General features: G+C 35.9%; 2 protein-coding genes across 5 annotated transcripts in view; both read left to right on the plus strand.

The window, feature by feature from the left end:
- Positions 1-14794, plus strand: part of LOC130265625 (carnosine N-methyltransferase) — a 32231-nt gene extending 17437 nt beyond the window's left edge. For 2 of the 4 annotated variants that reach the window (XM_056514843.1, XM_056514837.1), the window contains 5 exons: positions 5474-5614; positions 9476-9654; positions 10631-10744; positions 11666-11769; positions 12018-14794. In XM_056514843.1, the coding sequence (XP_056370818.1) occupies positions 5474-5614; positions 9476-9654; positions 10631-10744; positions 11666-11769; positions 12018-12119 (640 nt within the window). In that variant the 3' untranslated portion in view covers positions 12120-14794. Of the gene's footprint in view, positions 1-5473; positions 5615-9475; positions 9655-9998; positions 10067-10630; positions 10745-11665; positions 11770-12017 lie in introns of those variants that run through there. The other 2 variants (XM_056514838.1, XM_056514839.1) reach the window with 2 other exon arrangements.
- A 152-nt stretch (positions 14795-14946) lies between these two features.
- CZH9orf40 (chromosome Z C9orf40 homolog) lies at positions 14947-19404 on the plus strand. The gene is made up of 2 exons (XM_056514439.1): positions 14947-15325; positions 18101-19404. Exons 1-2 carry the CDS (start codon positions 14957-14959, stop codon positions 18254-18256), a joined length of 525 nt encoding a protein of 174 aa, XP_056370414.1. The 5' UTR covers positions 14947-14956; the 3' UTR covers positions 18257-19404.
- Positions 19405-19447: the final 43 nt, after the last annotated feature.

Here is a 19447-nt window from a genome sequence, read left to right on the forward strand (position 1 = left end):
TTAGCTGCTATGTTCAGGTCACTCCTTTTTCCTGGTGACCGAAGGCTCTCCTGGTTAGGTGTACTTTTTGAGGTAAGAAACAGTCATGTACTATCAAGCTTAACTGGCAGTGCCACTTCACCCTTTTGCATGAAGTAACTTCCCTGGCAGGGTTTGCTAGCTGGTCTGTCTCCGTTTTTTAAACAAATTTTATACAAACACTTCACTCTCCAGTGGCAGGACCTGAGGGTCCTCAGCATGCATGCTGAGTCAGGGAAGGTTTAGGTTAGATGTCTGAAAAAATCTTCATCTGGAGGATGGTTGTACCCTGGAACAGGTGCTTCAGGGAGGTGATTAGAGCACCAAGCCTGCCTGAGTTCCAGAAGTGTTTGGATAATCCTCTCAGGCACACGACGTGACTCTTGGAGTGTTGTGCATAGGGCCCGGAGCTGGACTGTCTTACCCTCACAGGTCTGTTCTAGCTCAGCATATTCTCTGATTCAGTGATTTTTGGAGTGGAGAAGTTTTTTCAGTTTGAAGGGATTGACAGGGCCTGAACTGTCCACAGTTAATTTCTCTGTTATTTATAGTGGGAGAGGGCTGAACGTGAATGCTAATGTGTGAAAGAAAACAGCCTGTAGGTGAACCTCAGAATGCAGCTTTGCATGGCTTTAGAGTTTCCTTTTGTAGCACAGAGACTAAAATCTCCTGAAAGAATGAAATGAAAGTGCTAAAGAAAAACTGCTCTAGGTGATGAAAATGACTTTTTTGAATGTACTTTGTGTTGAAAACTGTAAATATTTTAAATTTAAAACTGTCAGTGCCAATCAGTTTATTTGGTAAAAGGAATTGCAGTACTCATCGAATTTGTATTACTCAATGGAATGGTACATTCAGTTTCTAGTTAACATAATTTGTTGGTGTTACTAATTCCATGCATTGGAGTAATGTGAAAATGGAGTTTAAGTTTTGAAACTACTCAAGTATGTTTCATTCTGTGCATGCACACCTTGTATTATTGCAGTTTGCAAGGTTGACACATGGGTTCGTTTGGTATGGGAACAGTAGGAAAAACTGTGAAGTGTTGTATGTGCTTGCTCTTTGGGAAGTAGCAGTAGTACAAGCAATGGTTGAAGGCAGCTGTAAATCAGAATAGTTATTAAGTAGGTGCTACTTACCATATGTTATCATGTGTTTTGGTCTAGTATTCTGTATAGGCTATCATCTAAAAATAAATGGCAAAAGTGGTTCCTGCCTCTTTCTCCTTACCACCTTAATACAGAATCTGTTAGCAGAGTCAACAAAGCAGTGTTAAGCCAATCTCTGAGATCAGGTCTTCCTGAGAAACTGATAGATTTCTTGCATTATTCATGTTGGAATTTGTCTTTCAGCTTGCTGGAGCATTGTAGTATTTAAATGTCTTGGATTTCTTAAGTTAGAATGAACCCACTTACTGTAGGAATAAAACATAGATACATTTTTATTTCTCTATCAGTGTATTTATTGAAGCATTTTTGTAGGGAAGTATAAGTTGCAAATTAAATAATCATACCCAGAATTTTTTTATTCCCCTTTTTTTCTGTCATCTTGGTTTCCTTTCACTTCTAGTATTGTTCTTCTTGCTTAGGTGAAATGATGTACAGATCATCAACTTCTTGTCCAAATGAAAACTATGAAATAATTAACTTTTTTGTTAGTTATCATTCCATGGCCAAAACTAATATACTTAGGTATTTTTTCCAGTTTTCTCATAAACTAGGCCTCTGGAATGAGCTATAACTTGAAATTCATTTGTGTCATGCTGTCCAAAATCAAATGTATTTTCCAAGATGCTGACAGAACAGCTGAAAAGAAATCAACTGAGCTTAGTTTTCTTTTAATATGAAAAACAGCTTATGCGTCTTGGGCGTGAGCTTGACTATACTTCTTGAATGTGCTCGGTCACATTTACAATAAAATTGAAATTTCTGCTTTATTTGAATTTTATTTGACCTTATATGAAATACATCTGTCCTTCCAGGTCTTTTTACTTAGCCTAAACTTTGCTTTAAATGTTGGATTTAAGAGCAAATATGCTGTCAGTGTTACTGCATCACTGAGTGTTTTGCACGTCTTTAAATGAAAGTAACATAAAACTCAGCTGCCAAGTTCAGAGAAGAATTGCTCTTCAAATGATGGTGCTGTTCAGCATTTGTCTTTAAAAAAAGTCATCAACAGTATGATTGGAGTAAAATAACAAAATACGGGATACTAAGAATTGGATTTGTTTAAGATCTAAATTTACAGACTTCGTAAACACTAGGAAAGGAGTCCCACAGTGTGTCCCTATGTTGATATTTCCACTGATCAGAAGCCCATCTCAGTGTGAGAGATGTATTTATTACTTCATTTGATAAATTGAACTGCAGTGTTTAGTTTATGCAAATTAGGTTTGCATTTGATCAGACACTCTAATTTTTCTTTTGCTGAGTATGTTTACCCCTTCAGCATTACTTTTTATTACAACACAATAGACATTAAATAAGCCTCCATTTTTATCATGTTTAATTTCCTCCTTTTAAAAAGGACACCTTTAGAAAAAGGTAAAATCTTCACTAATATCAATAATCTTCTAGAAGCTGAAAATATATCACACTGAAAGGTGCAATGTGAAAAGGGCATGACAGATTTATTTCTGATACTTCTCCATTGTCTTTTTTAAGAGAGTTTTGCAATTCTAATAGTTGAGCTGAATAGTACTGTACATCCCTCTTTGCTGCTTGGCCAGCACCTTTCCCCACATCTGTCAGTTTGAGAGGCTGATGCTATTTCCCTCTTGGCCCACAGCTGTTCAGTGGGTACTTGTTGGATACTCATTTTTGTTCCTAACTGCTTCTGGTTGTGTGTCATAGGAATCCTGTCCTTGCTGGCTGGTTCAAGGCTGGTTTTCCTTGTGGATAACCTTGGGTTGTGATGTTATCACAGTTGGTTTGAATTGTTTTTTTTGTGTCTACTTTGTAACTGCTGTAATTACATAACCACCAGAGAACAGCTATTTTTCTAGCCTCTTAAAGGACTATAGCCATTAAAAAAAGAGTTTCTGTGCAATTAAAGATTTTTAGCTATTATAAGGGTTCAAAATATAATGTAATTCTGTAACAATTTGTCACAAACAGTTCTTTTTTAAATCTTGAAAAAGGCATTAGGCACTTTTTGTCTGATAAGGGGACACTATCAACAGTCGCTACTTGTAATGCAGTAAGTTTGCCACATACATAATTTCTCAGACTATAAATTCAAAAACATGCTCTTGGAAGGTTAGTGTCAATGTTAGTGGACTGCGATTTGATTATATTGTATTTTATTAGCTGTGCTCTGTTGCTGAAATAAAGTTGGTGGCCAGAAGCATTCTCCAGCAACTGATAGTTGATAGAGTAGTGGTAGAAATTAAATTGCTAGCAAATTTCCAGGCTTTAATCCCTTAATAAATCTGCAAACAAAAGTGTAGTCAAGTCTGCACTAGAAAAAGAGAATAGAAAACTATTTTCTAAGAGAGATTTAGGAAAATCAGTTTAGAAGTACAAAAACTTGATGTTGTGAATGAATATATACAACTGCAAGTAATTTAAAATTGACTCACTTGACTGTTAGAGGTTTTATCTTGTTTCAGGATGCATAAAGGTGCAGATTTCAAATTGTGAATATACCTGCATATCTATTAGCTACCAGGTTGCTTTAAGAAAATACTTTTCTTCTAATCAATGTGTTGTAATCTTAAAAGTGGTTTATGACTTATCCCATTTATTATAGATGCATCCACATGGGGGTGCTAAAATCTGCATAGAGCTAGTATAAATATTTCATAAATAAAGTGAAATTGTAAGGAAGTGGAGAAATAGATTTGGTTAGAAAATCCAGTTGGAATAACGGTGTACCATTACAAATAGGAAAAGCTGTAAGACAGAAGCTTTTCTAGTTTCTACCAGAAAGCATGTTTTCCTCTTCTCCTGGTTCCCTATTTTCAAAAATTTTATATTGAGCATGTAGTTTCTGCTGAGGTAATTTTTTTTTTTCAGTAGGACTTTTTGGCAGCTTTCTTCTGGTTTCCCCCGTAGAAAAGAGGTAATGAGAACCATTGTTTCTTAAGTAATAACCAAGTCTTGCTTTCCAGCTTAAGTCAGAAAAAGAGCCTGGACATATAATGGAATGGAAATGAATGGAATGATTTTCCATTTTGGAGACTTCACTAACTAGATGATCAAGTAAAAACTCAAAAGGCACTGTTAAAACTACTTTGTAAGATTATGTGGCTTTTAGAAAAGAATGCTTCCTTTTGGTTTTGAAATTTGGTTCAGAAATTTACAGCTTTTAGGATTTATGTAACTCCATCATTCATCTTCATGCTTGTGCAGCATCCTTACTTTTTTGAACCCTTTGGCATTCTGAATTTTTAAGTAGTCAAGGCTTTGTGTTTTGGTGCCTTTTATTTACTTTGGAACTGCTGATTGTGGCCTCCTTCATGTACTTTCATATAAATTGATAGATGTATTTTTTGTCTCCGAAGGTGATATGCAAAACAGTGTGGGGAGGTGTATGAATATTCATACTATGGTGTATGAAATCATAAACTCTTGAAGTCTTGTTTATGACTGGAAACTGAAAAATTTCTTTTTCGATTAGGTGTCTTTGGCGTGGGAGTGATTTCAGTTTTGTAAGTGAAGGCTTGATTGCATTGTGGAAGTGTGTTGGTTAGAACACGTGTGTACTGCCTCAAAGAGGAGTGAATTTTGAGATTCTTAGTTCTATTTGTTAGTTGCTGCACTTGGGAGAGATGTTTCTAAGTATTTCAGTGAACACACTCCTAGATGTTTTCTGGTTGTCTTCAGCTTGATGCTTAGTAATGGGTAGATGGTTAGAGAGCTGCAGTGTACTTTGGTTAAGGAAATACACCACTTAAAGTACTTTGGGGAAACCAGTGAGCAGCATATGAAGAACCCATAATTGCTGAAACAGTCACTCCTTTAAAGTTTTTACATTCTGAATTGTTAATCAGATTGTGGATATCTTATGTTTTCATTTCTCATGTCAAAACACTTGGGTTTTTGGGCTTTTTTTCTTGTAAGGTAGCAAAAAATATTTCTAGAATGCTTTCTGATTATCAGTGGGACTTAAAGATAAGCTTATTGTGATATATGATAATATTCTTCAATTCACATAACAAATTTTTGGCTGAGTAACTGTAGAACTTATAAGAAAAACAAATTGTGTATAGCAGTTATGCTCGGTATTCAGAATGAGTTGTATATGTTCTTTTGAGTAATTTCTGTGCATTATTTTGACTGTACAATTAACCAATCTGATCAGAACAGGCTCATTTTTCATGTAAAAGTGAAGCCATACAGGAAACATAATATGGTACCTAAGTATATGGTGGGAAAAATGTTTGGCTGGAACCTCTAAGTTGTGTTAAGGGATATCAGATAAAGACTTAACTATTATTTTTGTTCTGTTGCAGGGATTTCTCCAAAGTTAATATCCTGGTACCTGGTGCTGGGCTAGGTAGATTGGCGTGGGAAATAGCTATGCTCGGTTATGCTTGCCAAGGAAATGAATGGAGCCTCTTTATGCTCTTTTCTTCTAACTTTGTACTCAACAGGTATATAGCTTATGTTTTACTTGCTGAATAAAACCTAGAGAGGCAAAATTATAAATGAGAGAAGTCTAAATATACATCTCACAGGAACAGATTTATAAGTCTTACTGCAAGGTACATACTTCTTGGAATTCGTTAATAAAGAAGTCTTAGGGATAAATGGAGAAGGAAGTATTGTATCTGAATCATTAAAATTACGGAAAGCATGGCTTTCAAGTTGTGAGATTTAAAATCTCTAAATTGTACAACAGATCTTCTGCAAAATTTTGATTAGGTTTTGTGATTTATTTCACATCTGTTTCTGTAAAATGAACAGCTATCTTACTATTACTAAATATAGGATAGTAAATACATCCATAGTATTTAGTAGTAGTGATTATTAAGAGGATACATGTTTAAAAAGAAGTGTCACATTCCATATTAAAATTTTAGGCACTGTTTTGGCAAGAGTAACAGTCACTGAAGCGTGCTGCGCAAGAGGCTGAGAGTTAATAGTACAATTATTTTTCTCAGATAATAAATTTAAATATAGTAAATTTTATGTTACAGGTTTTACTTAAAATGACTTTTCTGTATTTGGTATTCTGCCATTCTTGCATTGGAATGAACTGTTTTCAAAATGACCTTGTAAGAGAAGAAAAAAAGGCAGCACACACAACTGTTCTTTTAAGAAAGAGAATGGGAAGGCTACAGACGGACGAGTATTGAAAGAGGTTTAGGGGGGTGGTTTTTTTTGGTGGGGTGTTAATGCCAGGTTCACAGAGGTAGAATTTGACAAGTCATTCATCAGTCTGAAATGATACACCTTTGCTGAAAAAACGTGAGCTTTTGGAGACTGTTTTATAGACTAGTTGTCAACAGCGCATTGTGATGCTCTTGCATCTCATACAGCTTACTGTTCAAAAACAACAAAGGGAAGACTACACGATGCCTGCTGCATATCTGCATACAGCAGTAGTGCTCCTGTGATAGTAGTAGATGTTTACTGGAGTAGTAGATGTTTACTGTTTAATTTTCTCTTTTTTTCCTGCATTATTCTGAAGTGACTCATTTGGTGGTGCAATTGTGTATTACAATTGATCTGACTGATGCCTTTTAGCTGCTAAAAGGAAGCCATATCTTCTTATGCTTTGGAACTTCAAAGCAACGTAAAAGCCTGCATTTCCCATCTTTTGAAGCACTTATCAGCTGTCACAGAGGTTAGTTAGCTTCACCTTTACCCTCTGCTGACATGCTTCCTTAAATAAAGACTATATGGGAAATTATCCTAAAGGTTAATGTTTTACTAATGGTAGTAATTTTAGCATTTAATGCTTACATAGTGTTTCCTGTTCGTGTAGGATATTTAGCAAAGAGGTGTACATACATTAAACCTCCTAAGAGTATGATATTCTGGACAGCAAAATTGAGTGTTGTGCAACTACTGTAATCATCTTTGCTGGACAAGTTATCAGTTATGTTCTTAGCATGGAAGAGTATACTCCTAGCGTGACTGATCAGCAGTCAGTTTAGTTGAAGTCCAAGCATTCCTGTCTGCCAGATGCAATTGTGGGCTTGATGTGTCCGTTATGAAGGTTTTAGGGACTTGAAGATTCAGTTTAGTCTGAAGTGGCTGTTCACAGCCTTCTGAAATGCACTTTGCTGTTCTAAAACTGGAAGTAAAAACAATGATCAATATAAGCTGAAGATAATACCTAAAGAAGAGTGGTCAGAAAAAAGAATTTGGCAATCAGTTTTTAACTATAGTCTCAATTTAATTTATACTTATTTTTAGTTGATAAAAGCATGAGGATTTTACTCATATGTGCTTACAGTTTTACAGCTTACAGCTTTACCTTCTTTCTTGGATGGTGGTTTATATTTAGGAAGACAAAGACAAAGTTTTGAATGTCAAGCATTGCTACAGTAGGCTCCTAGATGTGGTATACTGGCTTAATGTTTCTGTGTGTAAAGTGTTATTGGCTGATTTTCACACATTTTAAAAATACCTTCCATATCTCTGAAATCATGAACTTTGGTTAAGGTGGATAAAGTTGCATGGTATGATATGTGCATCACAGTGTAACTTCACTGTAAATGTCTGAAATTATTTAGGGTTTGCTACTCTGATAAAGAAACTGTAATTTGAGAATAAAGTGACCTTAGTCTAGTTAAGCTAGCGCCTCCAAGGCCGCTTCAGTCCTTGTATGGGACATCCTGCTTTCCCTTGTATGCATAAAGTTCTTACATGGTGTGTTTTTCTTTTTTACTTTCTGAAAAGAATATAATTTTAGATAAATCTTGACTCTTGGAGGAGACTACTGTTTGTGTTTGTTGCATGTCACACGAATGCCTTAGGGTGAAAACAGTTAAGTTATATTTTTATCTGTATACCAGAGGTGAGAATTGAGATTTGACCTACCCATTTTTTTCTAAAACTGTCTTTTCAGCTGAATGTTGAACAGTGAATACCCCACTCCTATGAAAAATATAATCAAGTGTGTCACACTTAAATACATTAGATTTTTATAATAGAATATACATTACAGATTTTTTTTTGTTGTAAGAATGGAATTGCCAAGGACCAGAGTACTTGGTTTTGAAGTAAAAATTGTTGAAACTGGAAATGGAGGTTTTCAAGCTTGTATATGAAAAAAGATTGCTATTTTCTGTTAAATTGGAACAGTTTCAAAGTCTGTGTGAACATGAACTCCTTTCTAATACTTTTTTTTTTAATTGCTGTTGCTATAGTTAGGGGACTTTTTTGTTGTTTATATTTGGGTTTTCTTTTTTTAAACCAGCTGCATATGTTTGATACATATGAAGAAAGTAGTTGGACACTGTATTACTGCTGCTCCAGTTTCAGTTTTTAACTGAAAATATGAAATAGTGATATGACATAGAGAAGGTAAAAAATATTATTTCAAACACTTAATCACAAATATATTCTAATCATCAGCCAAAAGAGTGCACTTTCTGTAACCCAGTAGATTGCTTGCAGTTTATGAAGTGCCTGATGATATGTATTTTGTGGGACAGATACGTCCTCCATTGTCTTTGAAAGAAAATATTTTTTCATTTTTTTAGTTACAAACTAATTTTACAGGATGGTGGGAAAAGCTTACTGTTAAATGTTGTGTTTTATCACTTTTAAAAATACGAGTTGATTTCACTAGTCATGTCAATCCAGAAACTCTGTTTTACAAAGACGTGTTTGCTTAGCATGATGACAAAGATCCAGGTGCTACAAATTTAAAATTACTTCAAACTTAAAATTACTGTTACTGTGCTTTGCAAAATGGCATTCAATTATATTTTTAATTTTTAAAGCATCGTTTCAGTTAGCCTCTGGATAATGCTTTTGTTCAGTAGTGCTTCAATATTTCCTGTGATTATGGTTAAAGGAAGTCTAGAATGGTAACAAACGTTTCCAAAAAAAAATTGTGGAATTAATGTTACTAGGTTTTTATTGTTTGTTTGTTGATTCTGGTTTTTTGTTTTTTGGTTTTTTTTTTTAATAGGAAAAGAGATAATCCAGCAAATCTCAGCTTCTTGGAATATAGCAAATCTAAAGTTTTATTAATCTTACGAAGTAAACATATGTATTTTCTTCTCAGCAGAGAAATAAATTGGAGAAAATGATAAGAAGTCATAAAAGAAAATTCTAAAGCTAAAAAAGGCAGTTACTTTGTGGTAGCGATTTTGTTTCAGATTAAAATTAGTTTTTTTATCAGCTTGTTTTATTATGGGCAGTCAAAAGTGTTGTGAACTATATTAAGTCTTCCGGCATGTGTGGAGCTGTTACAAGAACTTTGAATCTTATATTTCTAGATTATAGATAAACAGTTAGTTGAAACAAATTTTGGTGGTTTTCATATTTTGCAGATGCTCTCAAATTAATTCATGTAAGCTTTATCCCTGGATTCATCAATTTAGCAATAACAGAAGATCTGCTGATCAGATACGACCAATTTATTTCCCAGATGTTGATCCTCACAGTCTTCCTTCTGGTTCAAACTTCTCTATGACAGCAGGGGATTTTCAGGAAATTTATTCTGAATGCAGTGAGTAAATGCAAACTTCTGGGCTTTCCATGTAACTTTACATACTTTCAGAGTACTTGGGACAGATTATAAAGAGAATGAAAGTGCACCTACCAGTATTAAGTATAAAGAACTATCTATAGCAAGATTCTCTTATACAGAATATTTCTCCAGCTGTGTCAGTAGGTCTATTTCTTACTCCAAATCAGCTTTTCTTCTAGTTATAGAAAATGTTGACACCTCCTTGTATAACAGATCTTGCAGGAGCCTTCCCCACAGCTGCTTAATTTTTGAAGATTCTATCTTAAACAGTAGAACATACAAGACTGGCATAAATTAGGACTTCTCATGTTTTTTATTTACAGAACTTAAAACTTTTGCTATTTCAAGAATACTTGTTTAGAGAAAAACAGGGAGACTCATGCTTTAAAAGGTAGACTTCAAAAATTCCTGCTTGTTGAATTGACTAGTTAAAAACAGCTGGGGAGATACTCAAATAGTGAGTAAATTGTTTTAAAGCTAAGCGATTTGTGAAGGTACACTTTAGTGTGCGGACTTGTATTGTTCTAGATACTAGCTAGGGAGACCTAAAATGACTGGAGATTTTTGCAGTTGTATTTTTAACAGTTACCATGATAAAATTCATAGGACAGTTGAGTGATAGCACACTAGGGCCTTCATTTAAATAAAATGGTTTACAACATTTACATTTTACAGTATATAATATATATATAATTTTATATAATATATGAACAGTTTTGTTAAGTAAGTAGTAAGTATATGTAATATTGTAGTGTGTGTATGTGTACATGTACACACATGAATACAGGTCAAGTGAACCCAAAGTTAACAGTGTTTAATGTAAACCAAAATACTTTATTTACTTGCAAACAAAATTATGAGCCTTCAGCTGCTGTTAATTAGGGTTAAATGAAGAACTTTTACAGCGTTAAAAGCACTGGAACTAATCTCTATATACTTTGTTCTTTTTGTGCAGATACATGGGACTGCGTAGCAACTTGCTTTTTCATAGACACAGCACATAATGTTATTGATTATATTGATACTATATGGAAAATACTAAAGCCTGGAGGAATATGGATAAATGTAGGCAAGTGTGACCAGCCAGTCTTTTTGACTTATTTTTGATAGTGTGTAATTGTGTCTGTGCAGGAAACTGTTCAGCTAGAAAAATACAGGGTTTGGAAATTATAGAAGTGTTCAAAATATGTTCAGATGTTTGCTATTTACAATTAAATCAATACTCTGTGATTTTAAATAGACATCTAGATCTTGCCAGTGGCAAGTTTTGCATTCATGCATCAGACGTTTCTTTTTTGAGAAATACAGTATTCTGTGTTGGTTTTTGCTGTTTTTCTAAGAAAACAGAACTTTAAAATGCATCCTTGTGTTTTTGGTTTTTTTCCCCAAAATGTCTGATTGGTTCTCTGCTTCAAAGCAGAAGTTTTGGGAATGAGATTTGATTGGAGACTTCCGTGGTGAAGGAATGTTAGACAAGACACATTAAACATTAGACAAGGCATTAAACATTATACATACTAACTAGTGACTCACTGGTCAATCAGTCACACTTCCAGTCCCAGCCAGTCAGAGTGCTAGTAGAGTTCCTAGACAGACTTCTATATTCTGAGCTATAGAGACAGCAGTGATGCTTGCCTGAAGAAATTTTAAGATACCAAAAACAAAATGTGGTAGGAAATGTTGCAAATCGTTAAATAAGAGCTAAAGTAATTAGTTTTCATTTTGCATTGATTCTGAAATTCAATATAAGAATCATATTCAAGTAACAGTAATATGTTCTTTTGTCAGAATTTATAGAATCATAGAATGGTTTGGCTTGGATCTTAAATATGATCTACTTCCAACCCTTCTGCCCTGGGCAGGGAACTTTCATATTTTTGAGTATGTGAATCTGGATATAAGTGTTTGTTGTACAATCAGTATATACTTTTGATTTTGAACAATATTTTGTCTTTTTGATAGCCATTTCTGTTGTATCTTTGTACTTTAGGTCCTCTCCTTTATCATTTTGAAAACTTGGGAAATGAACTTTCCATAGAATTAAGCTATGAGGATATAAAGAATGTTATCCTGCAGTATGGATTCCATATAGAGGTAAGAGGATGCCATAGTTTGCAGTAAGCAGTATTGGTATGAATCAGACAAACTGTTTTGAATAAACCACCATAAGTTTCATTCAATATAATGGCATATATTAATGACTTTGCGGAGTGTTATGTATGTTACAAATCATCTGCTTTTCTCAAGTTTATAGATGAGCCTCATAATCTAATAACCATATAGCATTTTCCTGTGCAGTTCCTGTACAGAAGCTGTCTTTAAAACTGCTGCTTTGTTTTCAGGTGGAGAAAGAATCTGTCCTGTCAACTTACACTGTGAATGAACTCTCCATGATGAAATACTACTATGAATGTGTGTTGTTCGTGGTGAGAAAACCAGAATAGTAATGGTCTGAATAGGTTAATGAGAAAATAATGTTGGTTTGAAAGCTAGAAATGAGAATAAAATCATCTGGTGATGTATGGACACAACCTCAAATCAGTGGTGCCTTCTTGTTCCTAAGAGGATATAGATAGTGTCTATTTTCTTAAGCTCTCTATTGCTATTCAGACATATACTATGCCATGCATATTCACAATACACTTGTAAAAGATTAAATGTTCACAGGCACTGTCCTTGTATTTTGGAATGCATTAAATAAAAAAGCAAAAGTGTTTTCTTGAGAACAAAATTTAATATTTGCCATAACTAGACTAATTCTCTGCTAATGCTGCCTCATTTCTCATAGATTTATAGTGCTTTTTTTTTCTACTGGATATTAGGAATGCATGGAGGTGCTTACTGTACTAGCTGTATCACTTTTAGAGAAGTATTTGTAAATGTGTACTTAAATTATGAATTCTGAAATGGTTGGGAAGTGGTAAAATTATTTTTGACAGATAAAATAGTCATCAGAACTGTTAAACATTTTCTGTGGAACTGAAATATAATATGATATACAAATTCTGATCTCTGGCTGTACCACTGTTAAAGGTTTAATTGAAAAATCAGAACCTCTAGGAAATTTTAAGTACTATGTGAAGGCTGAATACTGAGTGAAGAAAAGGCAAACTATGACAGAGAAGCAGTAGTTAAAGTCAGTTCAGGAAAACACTGGTCTTTATTGATCTTAGTGTTGGAACTGAAATGTGTTAGATGCATTGCCTTCTTGAAATAACACTGATTTTGAGTCATCTTCCTACTGTTTAAGCCAGAATTTTTAAAGTTGATAAACATAGCTGAGTTATCCATGCCATGTGTAGGTAGTACGACATAAAAGTACCTGTCGGAGCAGTGAAGTTACATGTAAATTTGTGCTAAAACTTGATTACTTCCCCTGAGCCAGAATACGCAGGCCAGATGGTAGACAATTTCCTTGTATCTTAAAACACTTCACTTCATCCTTGTGACTTCCTGGTTCCTCCTGCTAATGTGTTTTTTTTCCCCTAACACGTGTCTTAGGTGAATATTTAATCGACAAGAGGCTGTCATGCTACATAAAATCTCATGTCACTTTGAAGTTATATACATGAGAAAAACCTTAATTAACTAGTCTGAGATGAGGTGTCATCTTAGGTGTTTTGTTTTTGTGATATACTGATTACCTTAAGTGCCATTGGGGATGCATTTTCAAATATACGTTTAAAATCTGAAACCATTATGATGAGGGCTGAATTTTTTTCTTTTTGTCATATTTAGCTGTAAGGACACTGGTCAGTAGCTTGTTTCTGATAATTTTTTGTCCTGTCTTTCATGGTGATGTCCTAATCACATCTCTTTAATAGATCTGTTACTGGCTTTTTGATTTTTGTAATCTAGGCCAGAAATTTGTGCCTTTATTCCTAAATTGAAAATCTGCAAGGAGGGAAAGCAAACTTTAAAAAAAAATATTTTCAACACTTCGTAAGAGCATATGCTTGCATATGTTTCAGTATTGTGCCCCTTTCTGCTCAGAATTCTGATTGAGAACAGAGGCTTCTGATCTACAGAAGTGTTGAAGGTTGGCGTAAAAACTACTCTTCTTTTAATTCTCTTATTTTAAAAGTGCATGAACTGTCAAAGTTCCCTGTTCCAAGGGAGATCTATTTAAAGATTAAACACTGCTCTTCAACAAATATTTTAAAGTCCTAAAAGGCTAAAAGTAAAAAACCACATGCATTAATTTCCATATTGTACCATTTAATTTTTAAGAAAATTTGTGATTCTTTGCTTTCAATCTGCTTCTCTTAGGTAAAATATGATTAGTAATTTACTTGATTTTCAAGCTTCTTGAAATAGAACAGATGTTAGGTGAATGTCAGGTTGATGCCGAGTAGCATATCTATCTATAATACTACCCAGCTGCTGCCCCTTACACAGTGTGTAACTTGAAATGCGGTGTTTTGTTTTTCAAAAATAAGCAATGGAACTCTTTATTTATGGTTGAGTGTCAATATCCTGTGTCAATATCCTGTTGTCTGGTGGTTTTTTTTCCTTGCCACTCCTTGTCACAGGTGCCATTTTTTTATGTTCTCAGAAAATATTTTTACATATGGTGTAATACAGTGATGTGCTTTTATTTCTAATCTAGAAAATGCTGTTTTTTTTTTCCCAGAGTATTCTGCTTTTAAATTGCAACAGTCACATTAAGAGTTGGAAGCAAAATAGTCTTGTGAATGAGCTGTTAGTAGTGTTTTACCAGCAGTCCCATTTATGAGTTCTTGGAATTTGCCACTTGTACTATAATGCACAGGGATAATTGTGTATTATAGAATTTGATAATTGTTTTATTTAGTTTTCTATGCAGGTGGAAATGCTCAAGGTATTTATCAGCTGAGACTGTTTCTTTTAGGTCCTTATTATACTATACATGGTAACAGGTGTAAAATAAAATGCTGCATAATCTTCAGCGTAAAACTTCTTTATATGGAGTTTGATATATGTAAAACGTCCTGTATTTTTTTTAATGTGTTATATTCTGGAATTGTTTGCAAAGATGGTAAGAATGGGAAGTTTCATGTCTCTGTGTGCACTTCCCACAGTTTTCAGTGTGTGTAACGGACTGGGTTTTTTGGATATTAAAGCTTGCTGTAAGGCTCGATGTCTCGCGTGTTTGGCTCCATCCTTCGTGGCGGGTGAGGGTTTGGCTGAGTGGGCGCTTCCCGCGCGCTCCTCCCGTCAGGCAGTGCGGCGGCCAGCCCCGCCCCTCGGCGGCGGTGCCGGCCGTGGCGCTCATGCGCGCTGCAGCGCGCTCTCGCCGCGCATGCGCCGGCCGTTCACACGAGTTCCGCGGCCCGCTGGCGCGCGGCCCCTCATGGCCAAGCGTCGCGCGGAGCCGCTGATGTGTCACGTGCCCGTGAAGCGGCTGCTGCGCGAGCCGGCGCTGCCCCGCGCGGGCGAGCGGCGGCCCCGGGCGGAGCCGGGCTGCGCGGGCCCGGCCGCGCCCAAGCGCCCGCTGGAGGAGGCGGAGGCGCCGCCAGGAAAGCGGCTCGGGCCCGGCGGCCCCCGTGCTCAGCCGGAGGACGCGGGCGGCGGGGAGCGGCGGCGCGGCGGGACCGCGGCACCCCAGGGCGCGCCGGCGGCGGAGGGACGCGTGGGCGGCCGGGATAAAGAGCGGGCCGCCGCCGCCGAGGTAGCTGAGCGGGACGGGCCCGGGTCGCTCGCACGCGGGGAGGGAAGCGAGGGGCGGTGCTGGTAGCGGCCGAAGCGTGTGTGCAGGTCGCGGATGTCCGCCGGGGGTGCTGGCGTGCTTTCGCCGAGCACGCTCGGTGCCGCACGGCCCCATCCGTGCCTCCCGGCCGCGACCCTCATAAAGCTCCTCTTATTTTGGATTTCCTTGGGGCAAGAGAAGCATTACCCAGCTTTACCGCGCCATGAAATGGATGGGAAACAGCTTGACCACTTTACCTGAGCTTATGCTCAGCTTCATCCCCGTCCATCAGTGCGGTGGAAGCTTGCCGAGCTTATTCTGGTGCCGCCTCTGTTGTGTGGGGATGAGGGTTAGGGTCACTACAGCGTCATCTTCCTAAACTTCGTGTTTTAACATGTAATAGCCATTTTAGAGCTGTCTTTTAACCAAAACATTCAGCGGAGCAGGTGATCTGAGAAAGGACATCAGCATAATAATGATTAGGGTATATTGAAACTACTTTTCTGGCTAACTTGAACAATATACGTTTTTCTTCGTGGCCTTGACTGCAGATAGTTTTGAAAACGAGATTTGGTACATACAGAGAGAAGTTTAATTAAAAAAAAACAAAAAACCCACACAACTAAAACAAATAGTGATCCAATTTCACGAGTTTCAGATATAGAAGTTTGCGTGGTAAACTGACTTTTCCTCCCGCCTAGATCTTGTATGACCAAACGTTTAGATTCAGTGATATGGAAGTGGCAGAAAGTCTGATCAGGTTAGATGGGATTTGAACGGCAGTCGTAGATTATAGTTTTGAGAATTTGATGCCTTTCATAGTACAACACCCACTTGTGATCTGTAACGAAAACAGTGGCTTTTCTCTTCCAAGGCCTGCCTTTTTGTGTTTTCTTGGTTGATTGATTTGTTAGTGGGTTTTATTGATGATGGGTGGTAGAAATTCAGGAGAAATTATACGTGCGGTGAATATTATACAGCCATTTTAAATACAGTCATCTTTTTCATTTTTGAAGAGAGAACATGTGTATTCATAAACATAGTAATTAAACAATTTGAACAAACCTCTACAGAACAGTTTGACTCCCATCACAGGTATAATGCTGGACTTTTACTTGCTCTTTGCATTCTTTGGCATAACTTCATAAGCTTTAGCAGTGGTCGGAAGACCACAAGTCTCTTGAATTTTCACACTGTAAAGATTAGTCCTCTATATAAAATATTTTTCTAGGAACGTATTTATAACAGCTTATTTCTCCCAGTACAATATAATATAAAAATATTTTCATTTTAAAGTAGAACTTGGTTAACACCTCAGACTAGAGATATTTCTTCCATATTTCTTCTTTCTATTTTTTAATGTCCTACCTGTGTATTTTATATTTTATAAATTTAAATTTAAATTTTATAATTATCTTTCTGATGATGATTTTTACACCATTCTGAAAATACAATCCCAGAGTTGGTATTATTCTTCACTGTTTATGACTTGTGTATTTAATTAATTTCGCAGTGTTTTTCTTAAAGCATTATATTACAGTTGGCCAGAGAAAAAAGATTATTTTAATTTTATTTCCATGTACACTTTTGAAACTAGAGTCGTAAAACTAACTCCTTAAATATTATGCAACTTAGTCAATAGAAATTGGGCTTTTCTATCCCTGAGCTTACTACATGTTGCATACCTTGATCTGAGAAATACCAAAACAATTATACCAGTTTATTTGTTAAAAATGCTTCTGTTCAGCATCTGGTACAGCTGAGACAAGGAAGTAAAATATTTAAAAATTCAAATTGTAAGTTAGGAAAAATGCAAACCCAATATAATATGGAAATGCATTATTTTAGGTTTGTGTCAGCATTCCCTGTTTTTATATACTGTAAGAAAATACATGTTGGTGGCCTAAAGAATGACTTAGGTCATTCCTCTTCCTAGGTGTATCATCTCCATAGAAACATGCACAGCTTAGCCACTGTTGATAACTGTGATATGTTTATAAACAGGAAATGTATTTTCTCACAGACATTTAAAAAAATTAAAACTGTCATGCCGTAATAAATTGGTAGAATGAGGATGTGTTTTTCCAAGGTTTTTTGAAATGCTGTTTAGATAGGTTGGAGCATTGTTACTATAATGCCAAAGTTGTGGGTTTGCTCCCCATAGGGGCCATTAATTAAGAAAGCTGCACTTGCTGATCCTTGTGGGTCCCTTCCATCTCAGAATATTCTGTGATTTTTAAGCTTTCCTCTCTTGAATACAAAATTTGGATACAGTAAAGAAGAAACAGAATGTGGCTTAAACACTGAAATGCTTTATTTGTCCTGCATGTATCATCCCTATGAGATGCAGTTCAGTAGGTAAATACATTCTTTTGGATACAGTTTCTTAATGTGAATGAAAATTGTGTACTATTAGGAGAAGAAAAAGCAGTGAGCTGTTTTTGTATGTAAAATCCAATAATTGCAGAAGTTTTCCACCTTTTTTCTGTGTGAAAATTGTAAGTTGAAGAAATTTATGAAATTACGGAAGCTGCTACGTAGAATATTAAGTAAGAATATTAAAAGAACACTAAAAAAGGCAGAAGTAAATCATGATCTAGTTAAGAATCAATGTTAAAATAATTGTTAATATGTAATAGCTGAGTGACTCTTTCTAGTTTCAGTTTCTTGTAATAAAAGTTTCTTTTTATAATTTTCTGCTGCTGGTATGCACATCAATGTTTTGTTAACTTTTTGTTTATTTGTCTCTTTTCAAAGCAAGAAGAATTCTGTCAATATAACTCATTCCTGTACTGGAGAGCACCACTGCCTGCTATTGATTTGTCTGATATTCAGAACCTAGATGAAGAGAGTTCATCAGGCACTAAAACTGCTGCAAGGACTGATACCACAGAGACTGAAATGGAAACCTGATCAGTTGTTTCATAGCTGTGCATCTGTTCCCGGGAAACTTGTTTCAGTTGAGATTCAGGTTTTGTTCCTTGGCTGAATGATAAGTATGCTTATGCCATCTTGGAGAAACTGTTGTGGCAGTCTTTAAAAGCAAATCTGAGTTGCCTTAGAGGATGGGATAAATGGTATTGGGTACTTAACAGTAAGCTGTCTGGAGGTGTGCAGTAAGGAGGAACCAACAGTGTCTAACAAGAATACTTGAAAATGCAGAGGCAGACTAAAAGAAAAATACAGAAAATTAGAACTTTGGGAAGCAATTAAAATAAATGGGGATACGTTACATGTCGATAGGAAACGCAAAATCATTTTGCCCTTAACAAAAAAATGTGTGGTACCTGAAAGAGAAATATGGAATGATTTATCATTTTTGTATCATAGAAACCACAAACTAGTGATGTCTAATGTGTATTTTTTTTTGTATAATAGCTAAACCAAAAACTAAGAGTCCATCAAAACTGGACAAAACATTCCCTTTTCTATGCAAACCAAAAACCAAGTGTGGCAGAGAAGGGGAAGGAAAAGGGGCTACTTTCTGCTGAAAGCTGTTGCTGTTCTGAAAGGTTTCACATTCTCATTTTGAAAAAGTTTTTTCACCTTCTCGTTTTCACATTGTGCACAGCAGTGGACACCCAGTATTTAATGGTTTTAGTTTGTTTTCAAGTTAATTCTATTCTTAGTCTTTGTGACATTGCTCTGAACCAGTTGTTAGCATCTGAATGACACATTTGGGCAAATGAGTCAAAGTTAGTGCAATATAAAATGACCACACACTCTTTCAAACTTTACAGAATGAGGTGTAGTTTTTGCAGAGACTGTGAATCTTGCAGAAGTTCATTCAAATAGTGTTTTTTTGCTGTGAAATACGAGCTTAATGTTTGTGATTTGCAATTTATTTACAAATTGAAGTACAATTAGAAAGACATGTTTTTAATAATAGACTGAAGTTGTATGGGAAGAGTTAGATTTTGCAAATACATCTGTCATTAAGGATAGAAAACATTGTATTTTTTCTGTAATCATTATGCAAAAAGGCAACTTTTGAATTATATTTTTTTTTAATAGTGTGCTTGCTAAAGGACAATAAAGTTTTTCCTGTGTGTTTATGAAAACGTCGGCACTATTACTGTGTGAAGTTTTTAACTTTATTTCATA

This window comes from Oenanthe melanoleuca, chromosome Z, assembly GCF_029582105.1.
Source record: "Oenanthe melanoleuca isolate GR-GAL-2019-014 chromosome Z, OMel1.0, whole genome shotgun sequence".
Taxonomy (NCBI): Eukaryota; Metazoa; Chordata; class Aves; order Passeriformes; family Muscicapidae; genus Oenanthe; species Oenanthe melanoleuca.

Bases quoted from the DNA above. Each gene is read 5' to 3' on its own strand.
- CZH9orf40 (XM_056514439.1), top strand. From the start codon at position 14,957: ATGCGCCGGCCGTTCACACGAGTTCCGCGGCCCGCTGGCGCGCGGCCC. The intron at 15,326-18,100 runs GTAGCTGAGCGG...CTCTTTTCAAAG, and splicing joins AGCGGGCCGCCGCCGCCGAG to CAAGAAGAATTCTGTCAATA.